The 14,387-nt window shown below is 42.4% G+C and overlaps 1 protein-coding gene across 1 annotated transcript; it reads left to right on the forward strand.

The window, feature by feature from the left end:
• The first annotated feature begins 433 nt into the window (after positions 1-433).
• Positions 434-14,340, forward strand: LOC105387285 (katanin-interacting protein). The gene is made up of 15 exons (XM_048623630.1): positions 434-724; positions 1,481-1,582; positions 2,827-2,924; positions 4,134-4,307; positions 4,489-4,799; positions 5,026-5,205; positions 5,543-5,680; positions 6,911-7,181; positions 7,367-7,591; positions 7,919-8,096; positions 10,336-10,529; positions 12,264-12,411; positions 12,763-12,856; positions 12,954-13,072; positions 13,241-14,340. Exons 1-15 carry the CDS (start codon positions 645-647, stop codon positions 13,356-13,358), a joined length of 2,430 nt encoding a protein of 809 aa, XP_048479587.1. The 5' UTR covers positions 434-644; the 3' UTR covers positions 13,359-14,340.
• The last annotated feature ends 47 nt before the right edge of the window (positions 14,341-14,387 follow it).

Below are 14,387 nucleotides of genomic sequence, written 5' to 3' on the forward strand. Positions count from 1 at the left end.
TGATGGTTGCAATGTTGCAAAACTCAGCTTGTTAACAAAACCTTTGGAAAGCGTAAAACGAGGATTATAAAAATGAAAAAGTAACGCCCTCTGTAATTCGAAAACTTGTCTACTGTGACTCTAGATGTCATTTTGTCGTAAGTTTTTTTTCAATGGAAACTAACGCCATCTTTGGCTTCTTACTGTAATTAAAAACTTTGTCTACTTGACCCTAGATGTCACTGTCGTAGTTTTCTCAAACGAAACTAACGCCATCTTTGGCCTCATTATGTAATTAAAAAACTTATCTACTCGACCCTAGATGTCACTGTTGTAGTTTTACAAAGGACATTTAACGCCATCTTTGGCTTCGTAATGTTACTATAAAACTTATCTACTTGACCCTAGATGTCACTGTCGTTGTTTTTTCAAAGCTCGTTGCCATGGCAACCAAGGTCAAACAAATGCGGCAACAATGATTCCAAAAGTCTGTGTGTGTATTTTTAAAAGATTTCTCGTGAAATTTTAATAAACTCAAACATATGAGTCATAATTAAGTAGGTATATCTTACCTACTCCATCCATTTCTAACAAAATATATTTTATTTTATTTTGGAATGATGTGCAGTGTGCAATGATTTCCCCTGATGGCTGAAGGCTGAAGTATGGCAGAGCTACAGCATGGGTTCGACTACGCAGACAACGACGGAGCGATGCCGTCGTGGCTCGATGACATTATTACCAAGTGAGTACCTACCAATCTAATACCAACAGCCAACACCAACCTGGGAAAAGTTTATACATTAAGTAGGTATGTACGTAGTTACTTAACTAAAAAATCTACTCATGAACTTTCAGGCATTCATGAAAAATATCTAAGTACTTAGTTATAAGTAGGAACTTATGCATACCATAAGTACCATGGATAAGGTCTGAATTGAATATCGAGTTTTCGTGGTTTCTTTCAGGCGGACATTATTGTTATTGGTTTGCTGACCGCATAAAGGTTCAGTGCCCTATGTGTGATTGTTGCAGCTTATTCACTTAATTTTACTGTCTGTGCCACTACACAGAGATAGTTTTGGGGTGAAGCTAAGTTAAGCTAAGCTTACTTAGCATCATGAACATTCTTTAAAATTATTTAACTGTCTGAATACGGAATACCTACCATCCTTCCTAGTACTTCTAGGTAGGTACCCATTATAACTACGCAATACAATGTAGTGACCTATACATCTATACTCTCCCTGTTTTACCAATGTAAAGCACAAGAACTCGCCCAACAAAGAATGATTAATGACCATTCCTTATCGGCTTTATACAGTTTAATTACCGCTCAATAAGTCGCTACTTCCGCTATAACCCTAGGGGTGTCCAAGGCCACCTTCCAAAGCATTTCACCTCAACCCTGCGCCAGTTTCGCATTTACAAACGTGCCGAGTGGTTATATTGTAGCTATAATCAGTAATAAAGAGTATTCCATGTGGGTTACCGTTTACAGAAAGATAAAAGAAACTCACATAAAAAATGGCAGCAGTGATTCGTCGATGACGTTTGAAGAGACAAATGGACTTTTTGGCAACATGAAGCTGGATAATCACAGGTACGCATTAAATTAACACATAGTACTTAGGTACGTATTGTAGTTAGCTAAACAAAAGTTACTATACCATGTAGACTATGTTGTGTTGGAATTAAGCAGCTGCCTCTGATAGGCCATCTCTAGTCGTTTACTTTGAGAAAGGCTTTGATCATAGCAAGCTACAGTATTGTGCAAATTAATGTGAACACGAGTGAAAATTTGAAAAAAATACATTTATTAGTTCTAAAATAAAAAAAACAGAGATATATTAATACAATGTAAGTTATTTTAATAGGAAATGTGTCCTCCCTGGCTTTTATAACTTCTTCAACACGTTTTGGCATAGAATCGACATGATTTTAACAGTTTTCTCATATTTACTGGTCTAAAAAACTTGTATGGATTACAGCCTCAATCATTTTAGTTTTTCGTGTGCAATCCGTATTTCGAAGTCTAACTTTCACGATGGCCCACTTATTTTCAATGGGATTAAGTGCCGGTGAGTTCTCTGGCCATCCAAAGGCATGATATCTTGTTGTCCTTGAAATATTTAAGCATAATCTTGGTCACGTGGAATGGAGCCGAATTTTGTTGAAAAACTTATTGACCGTTAGCATCAACTTTTCTTAGTTTGGGACTGTTTTACTTATATAGGTACCGGATGACTTGTGCCCATCGAAGGGATGATGGACTCGCTAAAATACAGTGACTTGCTAGAACGGAGATTAGAAGTTGAACTAAGAAAATTTGATGATAATGGTCAATAAGTTTTTCAACAAAATTCGGCTCCATGCCATGTGTCTAAGATTATGCTTAAATATTTCAAGAACAACAAGATATCATGCCTTTGGATGGCCAGAGAACTCACCGGCATTTAATCCCATTGAAAATAAGTGGGCCATCGTGAAAGTTAGACTTCGGAAAACAGATTGCACAAGAAAAACTAAAATGATTGAGGCTGTAATCCATACAAGTTTTTTAGACCAGTAAATATCAGAAAACTGTTAAAATCATGTCGATTCTATGCCAAAACGTGTTGAATAAGTTATAAAAGCCAGGGAGGACACATTTTGTATTAAAATAACATAAATTGTATTAATATATCTCTGTTTTTTATATTTTAGAACTAATAAATGTATTTTTTTCAAATGTTCACTCGTGTTCACATTAATTTGCACAATACTGTAAGTAGGTAGGTACTTTCAGATAACCGTATTTGGTCATATTATCTGCTGATAGATAGATTATCTGCGAAATTATTTCAGGATAACACGAAGAACATCGCTGGACACAACCATGGATCTACTGAAACCTCAAGCCCACACCATAGCCCATTCAGCTGGCACTGTACGGAATAACAAATGTAAGTCAATCAATGATCCTCTGTTTAATGCAATATTTAGGTAAGTAAGTAGCTCTTCAAAATACCCATAAAAAGCTATTTTTCATGTGGGTCAGACAGCACACTTACTTACATATAGATTCTGATGATAAGGAGGCATGGCAGTCCAAATAGTCGGTAGGCGTACCTACACGTCCACTCTCCCAAACAAAACGTATCTTGGTAAGTACCTATATAACTAAAGTGAAACTATAAAGTCCTGAAATTAAATGAGGGCACTGCTATCTTTCATGTAGCAACCCTATATAGCGAAACATAACTGACTTTGATACTTGAAATTTTGCCTGTTAACTTCCTACCTATTTATGTATTTTAAAAACAACTTACCATCCACAAAAAAGCTCTTATACAAGCTAGAAGGTATTAATGTGAAGGCTATACTAGTGAAACCAATAAATATTTATTTAGATAACGTTATTACAACTGTATAAAAAACTGGATCTGTTGACGAAGGGCACACATAGTAAAGACATCAATTTCTCTTTTTGGACGGCCAGTTCTGTTTCTTCCAGGAGTTAGTAATATTCCATATTTTGCCCTCTTTGGCACGCTGGTCCGATATAACTTTAAAATAAAATTAAAAAATCTTTTTGAGTTACACAATGCCCCCCAAATTCACACAATGTGAATTTAGAAAGTAAAAAAATATATATCTTCAAGTATCAAAATGTTAAGGTTTGACTCAAATGAAACCAGATGAAACCTACAATCAGTGGTATGTAAACAATATTTGACTTGGGCTCTAAACCTAGGTTTATCGATAAATGAAGCGTTGGTACTAATAAAAAATGAGTTATTACAATTTGTACAATGCTACATACCCGTCATACACGCTGTACGAGCGTAAACATCCTCCAAATTCGACAAAATGTGTCCAGCTTCATGTTCCGCTAAACATTGTTTAAAAACTCGATAAATAACTTCACTAGCTTGACTACGAATATTTTTCTTCATCTTCCTAATTGCAACCAAGCGTAAATTGTTGCTTTTATCTAGATTATCCTTATAATTAATAAGAAAATTCAAAAAAACAGCCAACCGCCTATTGACATAAACAATTGTTATGACTTTTATGTTTCTTTTCTAATGGTGCCAGGCTCCTGAAAATTTTAGTTCCTCAAACATTAATTTCAGGACTTTATAGTTTCACTGTACTCCCTCTTCTTTCAGCATACGGCCAGACTGGGCGTCGGAAATACAACGGCCGCAACAAGCTCGACTGGAACGAGTCTGAAGACAGCAACAACGACTTCTTGACGGATCTACTACCACACTACGTGACGCCAAGACACCGCAGGCCCAACGCCCTGGATAAGGACTTTGATGACGTCATACTTGGCTCTCGTAAGTTGGAGAAGGGTATTAGGAAGGAAGTAGAGGTTTGACAAGTTAAATACGAGTAATAAAAGTTCGCTGCAATCTGCATGATCAAAATCTCTGTGTAATCTAAATGAACAATTTCGATTTTAAGTAGGTATATCTAGAAATGCCTAGACTTCGGCCTGAAATTTTTTTTTTATTTCAGGTTACTACGAACAAAAAAGCCAAAAAAAGCCCTCCACAAAAGAAGCACCCATATTGAATTACCCCAGCCAAAACTCTTTGAAGAAGAATGCAGCGAAAACAAACATATCAAAGAAAACTTCTTCACTAAGCTCAGTGTCCAACAAAAATTCACACAGAGAGAAGGCCAAAAGCGAATTTATAATACCAGAACTGCCCTCGGGGCGGCTATTGGAAATTAAGATTTATAGTAATTGGGGCGATAAATACTTAGTTGGCTTGAACGGCATTGAACTGTTCGATTCTGATGGAAATCCCATTCCTATAGAAAAGGTGAGCTATATTTTAGGCATAACTAACCTAGATACAAAGTGGTGAAATCCAAACAACGTAACCTTACGGACTCGAGATCATGAGTTTCTTCCAATAATCTGAGTAAGTACTTCTTTTCTTTATGACGGTTGCATACATACGAGACGGTCACATATGGTACTCCTCAAGGGCACATACTTTCACCCATCTTATTCATAATAAATCTCATCTTACCCTTCTTCTCCAGGTGTGGAGCGACACTGACGCGGGTGACTCGCACGGCTCGCCGGCGTCTAGCATCGCTGACGGCGTCGTGAGGACCAGGGACGACAGCCACTCCTGGACCGCGCCTGTGCCGCGGGGTGTCCCTCTATCGCTCAGTGTGTTGCTGGGGAAGACTTCTCAACTGGCTTTGCTGAGAATTTGGGTAAGCAATAATTATAAGATGTATGTGTACCAAGCTAGCTCGGTGTGCTAGTTCGGTACGTTGGAGAAACTACATCTCTCTCATCTATTGCAATAGCTAATATATGAAATCTTTTCAACAAAACAAAATCCAATTTTCGAGTTTATTTTGATAATCCACTATATGTATAAGATCATCACCGGCAGGATGCACTGTGGTTTAATAGTTACTTTTAGGTACCTATCTCGGGGAAGTAAACATTTTCCACTCCCTCCATCCACATTCCACGCCTTTTGCACAAACAAGTCGCTTATCGTACATTCTAGAACCACAACAACTCCCGCACCGTACATTCCAGAACTACAACAAGTCTCGCATCTACTCCGCGCGGGGGGTCCGTCTGCTGCAGGTGCGGCTCGACGACCGCGCCGTGTTCCACGGGGAGGTGGCGCGCGCCGGCGGCGAGCTGCACGGCGCCATCGGCAGCTTTGGCGATGTGAGTTGTTATATTGCTTAGGGTGGATTTCATCAAACATCACATTACACCAGGGTAACTCTACCGGAATAATATTAACGCGAGAGAAAATATCATTTTGCATTCTACCAATTTATACCATGACCAATCTTTCGAATAAAAAGTGATTTTACTCTAGGGATACGAGTTACTCAAGTTTGATAAAATCCACCCTTAGTTTTCAGCACAAAGCGACATAATTATCTATAGGTTGGATAATAGGCTGAATCCCCTCTACTATTAAAGCTAGACGCAGACCTATCCATAGAATGGACAACATTTCATTTTCTTTACCCTATATTTTTATTAGTTATTCGGAAAGTTTATAGAAAATTAGTGGACCCGTATTTTTTTATTTTGTATATACATAAGTTTTTGCATGATATTTTTAACTTTAAAGTTAATTATTTTAGAACCGGAAGTGACGTCACATATTAGGCTCAATTTTTATTTTTGTCTATTGCCTGAGTATCGAGAAAAAACATAAATGACACTGACAAGTGACATTTAAACTTTGTTTACATGCCAACCAACAAATGGGTCATTTTCAGATGACCTTGATATTTCTGATGATGGAAAGTAGGTACTTATCATGTAAAAAAATAAGCAGAAGCATTTTTTCAGCTGTGTAGGCGGTGGCATGCTCTGGGACATATTATATAGAGGTCATCTCTTAATAATAAATAAAAAAAATAGTCAGAAAGTGTTAGAACAGAATTAATGAAAATGACCCAAATAAACAACAACGTCACGATAAAACGTCAAAGTCAATCAAAAATGAAAGTGACAGTTACTTTGTTTTTAAATCTATAGGCTTTGATCATCAAAATGCATCGCACCTGATGCATGACGTCATCAGCACTTTTTTACTATTTCATGATTTTCTCGAAAATGATACATCCAAAAAATACAAAAACATTTTTTTTGTGGCCTTTAGAGCTAAATCTCGAAATGGTTTTCGATTTATAGCAGCTTTAGTTTTTTGAAATGTTGTCCATTAAGAAGTCATAGCATGACGAAAAAACTCTATAGGCACCATGTGGACCACCCACTTATAGTATTGGTCAATGCCATGTAAAACGAGAGGTAGGCAGTAGCGCAGGTTTATTAACTTGTACACGTAACACTCGTATGTACTCGTATGTAAAAATTACTTTACAATATGGTTCCAAGCTAATGTGCAAAATAGAAATCTGTTTTTTTAACTTCCAGACAATCCTGTTCACAAAAGACCCGGACATCCTCGAGGCGATACTCCTGAACGACAAGAACTTCCAGTCTCTGCTGAAAGACAACGACCCTCACAGCGAGTTCCTCAAGAGCATCGAGCATCGCCCCCCGACGGCCAACGACAGAACTAACCTGAGTCCGACGGCACCAGAGTCCTCAGATAGTGGGGAGAAGGAACAGAAGTATGTCGCCAAAAAGGTCCGCCTGACGCTGATGTCTAACTGGGGACAGAAGCAGCTGATTGGGCTTACAGGTTTGTGTTTGTTTTTGAATTTCATGATGAAGAAAAGCTCGTACGATGCTGAAAAAGTAATAAAGTTTATGAAGGTTCTATTTAATGTGCTCAAAAGCAGGGACACCTTATGGGATTATTTAGGTAAGAAGAGGCCAACAACTAGGCCGATCCACTAAGTAATCTCTATCTCCTAAATTCCCCAGGCATAGAGCTATACTGCAACTCCACCCCCCTCCCTATCCACCGCGCGTACGCCTACACCTCCCCCCCCTCCGCCCCCCACCCCGGCGCGGGGCTGCTCGAGTGCCGCGCGCTGTTCAACGGGAACAACGTGACCACGGAGTTTGATGACATGTGGTGCACGGCCTGCGCGCCGGGGCAGGTCTGCCATGTGGTGATGGAGATGGCGGAGCCCGTGGAGATTACTAGTGAGTGTTGTGTCGATTTGTTTTCTCATGTATTCTTGTTGCCATTGCGATTGCGAGCACCCAAACTGTTATTAGATTGTAGATTTTAGTAGTTGAGAGATTCGAGACAGATAGAGCATAATGTCCTACTGTCTTTTTTGCCAATTAGACACCCAGAATGGATGATCTTACTATCAGGACATCAGCTAATTACTGATCAGCCTTCTACGCCTCAAAAACTTGATGAACCATAAAAATTGCACCACTTATTCGGCAATAGATGGATTTTACAGCTTTAACAATCCTAACTTGCTTAGGATCTGGATTATTTTGAACTTTACTCTCCAGGCATCCGCATCTGGAACTACAACGCGTCCATGGAGCTATCATACCTGGGCGCGCGCCACGTGTCGCTGGCTCTAGACGAGGAGCCGCTGACGAGCCGCCCCGTGCTGCTGCGGCGCGCGCCCGGAGACTCGTGCTACGACCACGTGCAGTGTGTGGAGCTCTGCAGTGTGGACGACAGGTGAGTCGCCATGTGTCGCTGACGCGCCAGCTCGTGCTGCCTGTGCAGTGTGGACGACAGGTGAGTCGCCATGTGTCGCCACGTGTCGCCATGTGTCGCCGCCCCGTGCTGCTGCGGCGCGCGCCCGGAGACTCGTGCTACGATCACGTGCAGTGCGTGGAGCTGTGCAGTGTGGACGACAGGTGAGTCGCCATGTGTCGCTGACGCGCCAGCTTGTGCTGCCTGTGCAGTGTGGACGACAGGTGAGTCGCCATGTGTCGCCACGTGTCGCCATGTGTCGCCGCCCCGTGCTGCTGCGGCGCGCGCCCGGAGACTCGTGCTACGATCACGTGCAGTGCGTGGAGCTGTGCAGTGTGGACGACAGGTGAGTCGCCATGTGTCGCTGACGCGCCAGCTCGTGCTGCCTGTGCAGTGTGGACGACAGGTGAGTCGCCATGTGTCGCCACGTGTCGCCATGTGTCGCCGGCCTGTGCTGCTGCGGCGCGCGCCCGGAGACTCGTGCTACGATCACGTGCAGTGCGTGGAGCTGTGCAGTGTGGACGACAGGTGAGTCGCCATGTGTCGCTGACGCGCCAGCTCGTGCTGCCTGTGCAGTGTGGACGACAGGTGAGTCGCCATGTGTCGCCACGTGTCGCCATGTGTCGCCGCCCCGTGCTGCTGCGGCGCGCGCCCGGAGACTCGTGCTACGATCACGTGCAGTGCGTGGAGCTGTGCAGTGTGGACGACAGGTGAGTCGCCATGTGTCGCTGACGCGCCAGCTTGTGCTGCCTGTGCAGTGTGGACGACAGGTGAGTCGCCATGTGTCGCCACGTGTCGCCATGTGTCGCCGCCCCGTGCTGCTGCGGCGCGCGCCCGGAGACTCGTGCTACGATCACGTGCAGTGCGTGGAGCTGTGCAGTGTGGACGACAGGTGAGTCGCCATGTGTCGCTGACGCGCCAGCTCGTGCTGCCTGTGCAGTGTGGACGACAGGTGAGTCGCCATGTGTCGCCACGTGTCGCCATGTGTCGCCGGCCTGTGCTGCTGCGGCGCGCGCCCGGAGACTCGTGCTACGATCACGTGCAGTGCGTGGAGCTGTGCAGTGTGGACGACAGGTGAGTCGCCATGTGTCGCTGACGCGCCAGCTCGTGCTGCCTGTGCAGTGTGGACGACAGGTGAGTCGCCATGTGTCGCCACGTGTCGCCATGTGTCGCCGCCCCGTGCTGCTGCGGCGCGCGCCCGGAGACTCGTGCTACGATCACGTGCAGTGCGTGGAGCTGTGCAGTGTGGACGACAGGTGAGTCGCCATGTGTCGCTGACGCGCCAGCTCGTGCTGCCTGTGCAGTGTGGACGACAGGTGAGTCGCCATGTGTCGCCACGTGTCGCCATGTGTCGCCGGCCTGTGCTGCTGCGGCGCGCGCCCGGAGACTCGTGCTACGATCACGTGCAGTGCGTGGAGCTGTGCAGTGTGGACGACAGGTGAGTCGCCATGTGTCGCCACGTGTCGCCATGTGTCGCCACGTGTCGCCATGTGTCGCCGCCCCGTGCTGCTGCGGCGCGCGCCCGGAGACTCGTGCTACGATCACGTGCAGTGCGTGGAGCTGTGCAGTGTGGACGACAGGTCAGTGAGAGCATGTATCTTCTTCTTCAAGGATTGTCTCCTGATGAAGTCATCCTGCTGTCCGGAGATGCCCCGTCACAGCGTAACAAATACTAACGTAGATTTTTTTTGCCAGCATGATATTGGCCATTCTTCTAAAGATTTTACACGACTTTTTAGTAACCTTTATTGAAAGCGGTATTGTACCCAGGAGCGGTGGTAGCTCAGTCGGGTAAGCGCCCGCTTCTCACGCCAGAGATGCGGGTTCGAATCCCGGCGCTGACATGTACCAATGAGTTCTTTTAAGCTTTTAACTTAAGTACAATGTATACCATCGCTCTTACGGTGAAGGAAAACATCGTGAGGAAACCTGCATATCTAGATCTAGCAAATCTAGATATGTGAACCCACCAACCCGCAGTGGACCAGCGTGGTGGGAAAATGGTCCAAGCTTAGGAAGGCAGTTTAGACCTTGGGGATATGTACAACGGTTCCATTCGAGAGAGCCAGGTGCAGGTACTTACACCCCCACAGAGAATAGAATAGAATAGTACCCAACAGAAGCCGAATCAACTAATAGCCATTGACTCACCCTTCACTGGCTGTATTTCAATATTCATTTTCCCACACTCTCCATAAATCTCTAAATCCTCTTCCTCCAGGCTAGAAGACGTGCAAGACTCCGACACCTCCAGCATGGACCGGCTGGTGTACGGCTCCGGTCTACTCGACGCTCCCACGGGCTTCGTGCTGCAGCTGTCGATATTCTCCACGTGGGGTGATCCGTATTACGTGGGCCTTACGGGCGTTGAGTTGTACGCGCCGAGCGGCCGGGTTATAGCGCTTAGTGCTTCTAGTAAGTACTTACCTAGTTGTGTTAGGCGTGGTTAGACCTAATTAGATAAGAGAGAGGTTATAAAACATGTTTTCAGCAGGCCTCCTCTATCGCTTAGAAATTGGTAGTTTTTGAATGTATTAAACTTTGGCGTAGCGGTGCACCTATTTATACCATGCAGTCTCTTCAAATGTATAGATAGTCCTGCTAATAAAATTAAAATAATACAATGGAACATAAAAGAGTAGAGAATAATTGAGGGCGTTGCAATCTAAGAAAGTGGCCACACTATTATAGTATAGAAAACGGACAAAAGTATCACGATACTTTAGCAGAAAAAATCAAAACGAGAAATGTTTCAAATATTTACTAATTATAAAATGCGACTTTTTGGGGAGGTTTATGTTAAGAGAAGAAATTAGTAGGGGAGAGGGGGGCAGTCTTGAATGAATTTCATTAAATCAAATCAACTGTAACTTTTATTTCATTGTGTATTTCATAATGTTTTTTTGCACTGAAACATGTGTTGGTTATCCCATTATGTAATTACTATAGGAGAAAAGTGATAGTATCACACATCGATATTTTATTACAGTTTTTTCTTGCTCAGGAAAAAGTTCAAATGTGCCCCGGCAATTCTTCTAAAACTGTGTTTACCGATTTTCCTGCAACAAATTATTTAATTGGTCAGAAAAGCAGTGACTTGCAAATTATTATGTCTGGAGAATTTATACCGACACTTACACTGAGTTGCAGAAAGGATCTTTAAGTTAATGTCGGCATTAAATGTATTGTTGCCTTGCTTTGACAGTATACGGACAGAAAGATACAGACATAGATTTAATGTCCACATTAGCTTAAAGTCCCTTGCTGCAACTCGGCATTACATATTCTTACACATATTTTTACAATAGGTACTCTACACGGAGAGACCGACACACATAGACACCTACAGCTGTAAAACTTATCGATACCCTTTTTGAGTCGGGGGTTAGTAAAAAAGTATCTAGACCTGATGTTTTGACAACATTAGCATCCAGACCCTGATGTCATGTAACGTTTGACACTAGTATTTTCTAACCTCTATAAGAATAACAAATACACATTGAAAGGCATTCTATTACATCAAAATAGTACTTTTTTACAAGAAATATAAGCAATGTATGTTAATGGTTAGAAATTAAGTACCTACTCACCAGTATAAAACGCTGCTCTTTCATAAACATCGTATATATTGACTAATACTTCTCCAGCCTCATTCTCCGCCAAACATCGTAGGTAAACGCTGTAAATCATCTGTCTAGCTTCGCTGCGAATGGTTTTATTCATTTTCACTTCGTGAACAAACTCAACAATCCACAAAACTCCAAAATTAAGCAAAATTCGATTTGTTTATACAGGAACAGGGCGAGTTTGACATTCAAACCATAGAAACAGACCACAAATCACAAGTTTTTTTTTATTGCCAGGTTTAAATCTGTTTAGTTCCAAAAACATTAATCTCTACTCTTTTGTGTTCAGCTGTACCTATGTAAAATTGAGGGTGTACTCATGCTTGCATACCTTATTCTTATCGTAGCTCTGCATTTACTCCTGCCTACAACTATTGTAGCGACCACCATTATAGATTCGTTTCTTTATTACCGCGTCTACTACATTTCTATCCCCACCTCCTCTCAATATAGCTATCTCTTTCAGACGTGTGTGCTCGTGGTTCATATGCCCACCTCCTATCACTATAGCTATCTCTTTCAGACGTGTGCGCGTACCCGGCGAGTGTGAACGTGTTGGAGGCGGTGTCTCGCGACGTGCGCACTCCGGACAAGCTCATCGACGGAGATAACGCGTCGCTAGATGGCGCGCACTCGTGGCTCGCGCCCATACTGCCCGCTACGCTGAACAGGTACGAATGATTCACAACAGTTAATAGGAAGAAGAATAATAGTTGTAAGGAAACAACGCTAGGTGGCGTGCACCGCAAACCTCAATCCTTACTTGCTCTCACACTACTTGCGAACCTGATGAACTATGTACAACCTGGCAAGAAAGAGTACAAATTAATATATGTTCTTAGAACATGGTCTAGTACATGCTGGCCATCCAAGTAGCTTTCCCATAGGCGTATTCAGGGCTACCATCCCAAAAAAAAATAGTTTCGTTATAAACGTAATTATTTGCCAAACTGTATGTCTCGAGATATAGGGTTCATTATCATTCATATTCTACAGTGTAAGCTCACAGAGTTTCTTCGCAGGGTATTCTTCGTGTTTGACGTGCCGGTGACTGTGTATGGAATGAAGATATGGAACTACAGTAAAACACCCGCCAGAGGGGTTAAGGAGTTTGGGGTGAGTTATTATTACACGTTACTACACGATGGTGACGTACCTATCCATTATTTTGTTTTTACACCATAGTATAATATTAATTGAATACTTGTTCTAGATTCTACTGGATGATCTATTGGTGTGTAACGGCGTCCTAGAATGTGCCAAAAAGGATGAACCGCCAAAAGCTCAGTGGATCTGCTTACAAAATGCCGACGTCGATCTACTCACGCCCACGTAAGTCTTTCATAATATCGTGAATGAATTACCAGTATACAGATACAGTACGGGGAGTGCGAGTTTTCCATCATGCATTCTGTCAATGTAGTGTCAAAAGATTTTTTGGTATTAAAATTAAATAGCGGCTCAATAGCTTCTTTATTCATATTTTTAAATATATTCCAGTCCGTCGGACTCTTCCCAGCGCATGACGACAAGCGGCTCCGCGGAGGGCGCGGACCCGGGCGCGCGCCCGCACACCAGCGTCAACGCCACGCGCCCCCTGGCGAGGAAATCACACTAGTGTAGAGGGAGCTTTACGAACCGGGCGAGCAGTGAAAAGTAAATGTGAATGTGTACCTAACTGAGGTAGTGCGTGTAGATAGTAATTTGCCTTTACTTTTCACAATTCGGCTAAAATATAGCACTCCGCATGCACCTATATTAACAGGGTTACCTACTCCCAACTAGTAAAATAATCGTGTAGAGAACAGTGTATAGCTGGTTGGTATAACGGTATTTAAGTTAATTAAAGTCTCATTCGTGTCGGCCGTTTAGTGGCACAACTTTGTACGCTCTAGTCAACTGAAGTTTTAACCACTGTATTGTTCAATTTACTTCATGTATAAGTAGAAAAAATATGAAATGTTGTAGATTTTACAGCCCAAATAGCCCCAGCGTAACTGTACCCATGTATTTTAATCTGTTATCACTTCTGAAAATTAACAAACAATTTTTTTTTGTTATAACTGGGTGTGGTTTAATTTTAAAATTTACGATGAAGTGACGCAGCTACCAATCAAAATAATATGGTGAAACAATATTTCGTAAGCAAAGGTCGTAGTAGAAAATTTGTGCATTAAATCATTTATCCAAAGCCTGTATGGTTAATTCATCGGTAGCCACCAAAGGGAAAATTTAACAATGTTTTTATATTTAATTTAAATAAAGGTTTAGTTATAATAGCTATTGCATGCCAAGTAAATTGTAGTATAGTATAGTTTAACTAACTTACAAATTACATTAGAATTTATAGGTAGTCAGAGAAATCATATCTCTCTCAGGAGAATTGTCACTCTGAGAGGGGTCAGATTTCATTGCCCCAGACTGTATTTTGATGTTGAAATAATCGAAATACTTATAATAATAGTTTAATAAACCTAGTCATAATTTATCAGAATCTGCCTGAAATTGTGATCCGTCCTTAATAATTAGTGTAAATTGTTATTTTAACAGTGGTGTCAGCATTTTGTACAAGGTAATTAAATACAGCATTTATAAAACCACGAATTTGTTTAAATTATCCTTAGTTAGTCATTTTGAAAACATGTTT

Source organism: Plutella xylostella, chromosome 3 (assembly GCF_932276165.1).
Source record: "Plutella xylostella chromosome 3, ilPluXylo3.1, whole genome shotgun sequence".
Classification (NCBI taxonomy): domain Eukaryota; kingdom Metazoa; phylum Arthropoda; class Insecta; order Lepidoptera; family Plutellidae; genus Plutella; species Plutella xylostella.

What these genes read in the sequence shown, in the direction of transcription:
- LOC105387285 (XM_048623630.1), top strand. Translation starts at nt 645, where the DNA reads ATGGCAGAGCTACAGCATGGGTTCGACTACGCAGACAACGACGGAGCG. An exon ending in CACTGTACGGAATAACAAAT is followed by an intron (nt 2,925 to 4,133) that starts GTAAGTCAATCA and finishes CTCTTCTTTCAG; the next exon opens with CATACGGCCAGACTGGGCGT. An exon ending in GGAGCCCGTGGAGATTACTA is followed by an intron (nt 7,592 to 7,918) that starts GTGAGTGTTGTG and finishes TTTACTCTCCAG; the next exon opens with GCATCCGCATCTGGAACTAC.